Source organism: Diadema setosum, chromosome 18 (genome assembly GCF_964275005.1).
Source record: "Diadema setosum chromosome 18, eeDiaSeto1, whole genome shotgun sequence".
Lineage (NCBI taxonomy): Eukaryota > Metazoa > Echinodermata > Echinoidea > Diadematoida > Diadematidae > Diadema > Diadema setosum.
Window position 1 is genome coordinate 36,330,477 of NC_092702.1, and position 2,557 is coordinate 36,333,033.

A 2,557-nucleotide genomic window follows, 5' to 3' on the forward strand; every position below is an offset into this window, starting at 1 on the left:
TCGCAGACGTTTTTACTTCATATTTCGGGTCATCTCGTATATCTGAACAGTTAGGTGCAGTTTCTAAAAACTTTGGGGAATCCCCCTCTTGCCGTCCAATATTTTAGATATTGGTCACCTCGGCAAAAAAATATTGGTTGAGTTCAACAAACTTTCTAAGTGGGTCGGAGGTTATGAGGTGCATCGACAAAATGATACATATACACTGTATTTGGGCTCTAAAAATCCTCTGTAGGGATAATAATGCAGGTTATTGGACAGGTGGCCATGTTGCAGGTTTAATACGGACTATAAAATGTTAGAAGAAACCCTGAATACAAACCTAAACACAAACGCGCATTCGTACAGGCTGGCCTGTTTGTTAATGGCAATTCCATTGACAGATCTCATCCCTTCAATGAGACATGCATTGTTCATTCATGTAACACTCAAACTTGGAAAAAGGGGCAATTTGTCATTGTTGTCTTTACAGTTCATGTGATCAGTCATGCATGACATTTGTCAACATAATTAGGTACCAATGGAAAGAGGAAGAGTTCCTCTTTCCTCACAACCAACATTGAGCTCTCCATAGCTGACAATTAAGAAATGGTAGCCCTCCAAATTTGGATTACCTTTTTTTATACGCACTGTAGAGCAATAGATTGACAGTATAGTTCAAGACATAATGCTAATTTCTGTGCAATAACTATAAATCTGTAATCTCATTTTTTTTTTTTCATGACACCTTATGGCAGGTCAGTGCAACACTTTGAATATTTTGAAGCTTTAGAACTGCGCAGTTTATGTGTTCGGCGTAAATGATGTGATTACATGATTCACAACACTCTATTATTATCATGTTGGACTTTTGCAGACAAAAATGTCATTCCCCGGAGCTCCACCCGTTCCAGACGTCCAGAAGACGACAGTGGGTGTGTCGAGCACCAAACTGCCAGTTGGGTCAATGCTTGAGATCAGCATCACCCTGCGTGGGAGCCATGGAAACCTTATTGTAGAGCCACAAGCTCTGTCCACATTGGATCTAGTGATGGAGACACCGGGTGGTCAGACAGCCAATCTTGTGGTTCCCAACCAGCTGTCTGCCAGCGGAATATGCGTCACGAGTATGTCTTTGAAAGACATCGGGCACCACAAGATCCACGTCAAAGTCTGTGGCAGTGACGTAAAGCACAGTCCCGTCTCGGTCCTGGTCTGGGTAAGGGGGAATTTGGTCAAAACCTTTAAGCCGCGTATGAACAATCCTCATGACGTTATGAAGCACGAAAACATCTTCGTCGTAACCGACAAGGATTCAAACCAGGTTCAAGTGTTCGATTCCAACTTTCGCCCAGTCAGTAGATTCACCTCTCCGCAAAAGTTAATGCAGGGCTCGGGTAAGTTTGACCCTTATGGCATTGCTTGGACAGGAAAGAGTTTTGTTGTGACGGATCTCGCTAATCACTGCGTTGTGGAATTCAGCAATTTTGTCCCCACCCAGGTGTTTGGACAAGAGACTCTCCACAAGCCCTGTGGTATTGCAGTAGCCCGAAATGGAGACGTGTACGTTTCCGATTGCTTCAAACACTGCATCTTTGTCTTTAATCAGCAGCGCCATTGTACTGAAATCTTAGGCGGCCTGGGATCAGCACTCGGACAGATGAATACGCCTTGGTTTATCGCAATGAATTCACAGCAACACCTAGTTGTGGCAGAATTCAAGAACCACCGGATCCAGGTCTGGAATACGCACAACAACAAGGCACTGCGGATCATCGACGTCAAGCACAACGGGAAGTCGTGGGACTGCAGAGGTTTGGCCGTCGACCACCATGACAACATCTATGTCACCGTCCGTAGCGGCTTCATGCGAGGTTTCAGCGTGGAGACAGTTCTTGTGTACAGTTCCACCGGAGAGTTCTTGGGCAACTTCGGCGAAGGCTTCAACTACGTGAGAGGTTTGACCGTCACACAGGAGGGACAGCTGAACACGGTGGCTTATGTCGTTGACGGAGCCAATCACCGCATCATGGCCTACGAAATGAGATAAAGAACGTACGATCTACGGAAAATAATGAGAGCTATTTGAGCAATCACTGAGAATTGTTTGTCTCCATTCCAACAACTCTTCTATTGCTGACAAGATGCCATTTATAACATCTCATTACAAATTTGAATATACTTTATACTTGAAATTCTGCTGTGTAAAGTGGTTGGTACAATGTATTGATATCGATTTTCCGTCAAAATAATGATTTCATGGATTGTTGAGACTGCTCAAATGCAAAATGTGAGGATTTTTTTTTTTCGTGGAGCTCAGCTGTTTTCTTAAATGGGAGTTAATTTTGTTTGTAGACCATGCATGGCACTGTAATTTTTAGTTCTGATATGTATATTCATAAAATCCCGCCATTTTGATTTCTTTGTCTGATTTGCCGCATGTTCTCTCCATGTTATAAAGAGGTTGTTCTATTATCTTTGTAGCTAAGTCATTATATCTTAGGGAATGTGGCTGTTCTCCATGTGACAATTTCGATGGAAAAAAATTATAATTTGCTGCTGACAATAGCATTCATTT

General features: G+C 42.8%; 1 protein-coding gene across 1 annotated transcript; it reads left to right on the top strand.

The window, feature by feature from the left end:
- The first annotated feature begins 862 nt into the window (after positions 1-862).
- Positions 863-2,055, top strand: LOC140242052 (uncharacterized). The gene has a single exon (XM_072321804.1). It carries the CDS (start codon positions 863-865, stop codon positions 2,027-2,029), a length of 1,167 nt encoding a protein of 388 aa, XP_072177905.1. The 3' UTR covers positions 2,030-2,055.
- The last annotated feature ends 502 nt before the right edge of the window (positions 2,056-2,557 follow it).

What these genes read in the sequence shown, in the direction of transcription:
- LOC140242052 (XM_072321804.1), top strand. Translation starts at nt 863, where the DNA reads ATGTCATTCCCCGGAGCTCCACCCGTTCCAGACGTCCAGAAGACGACA.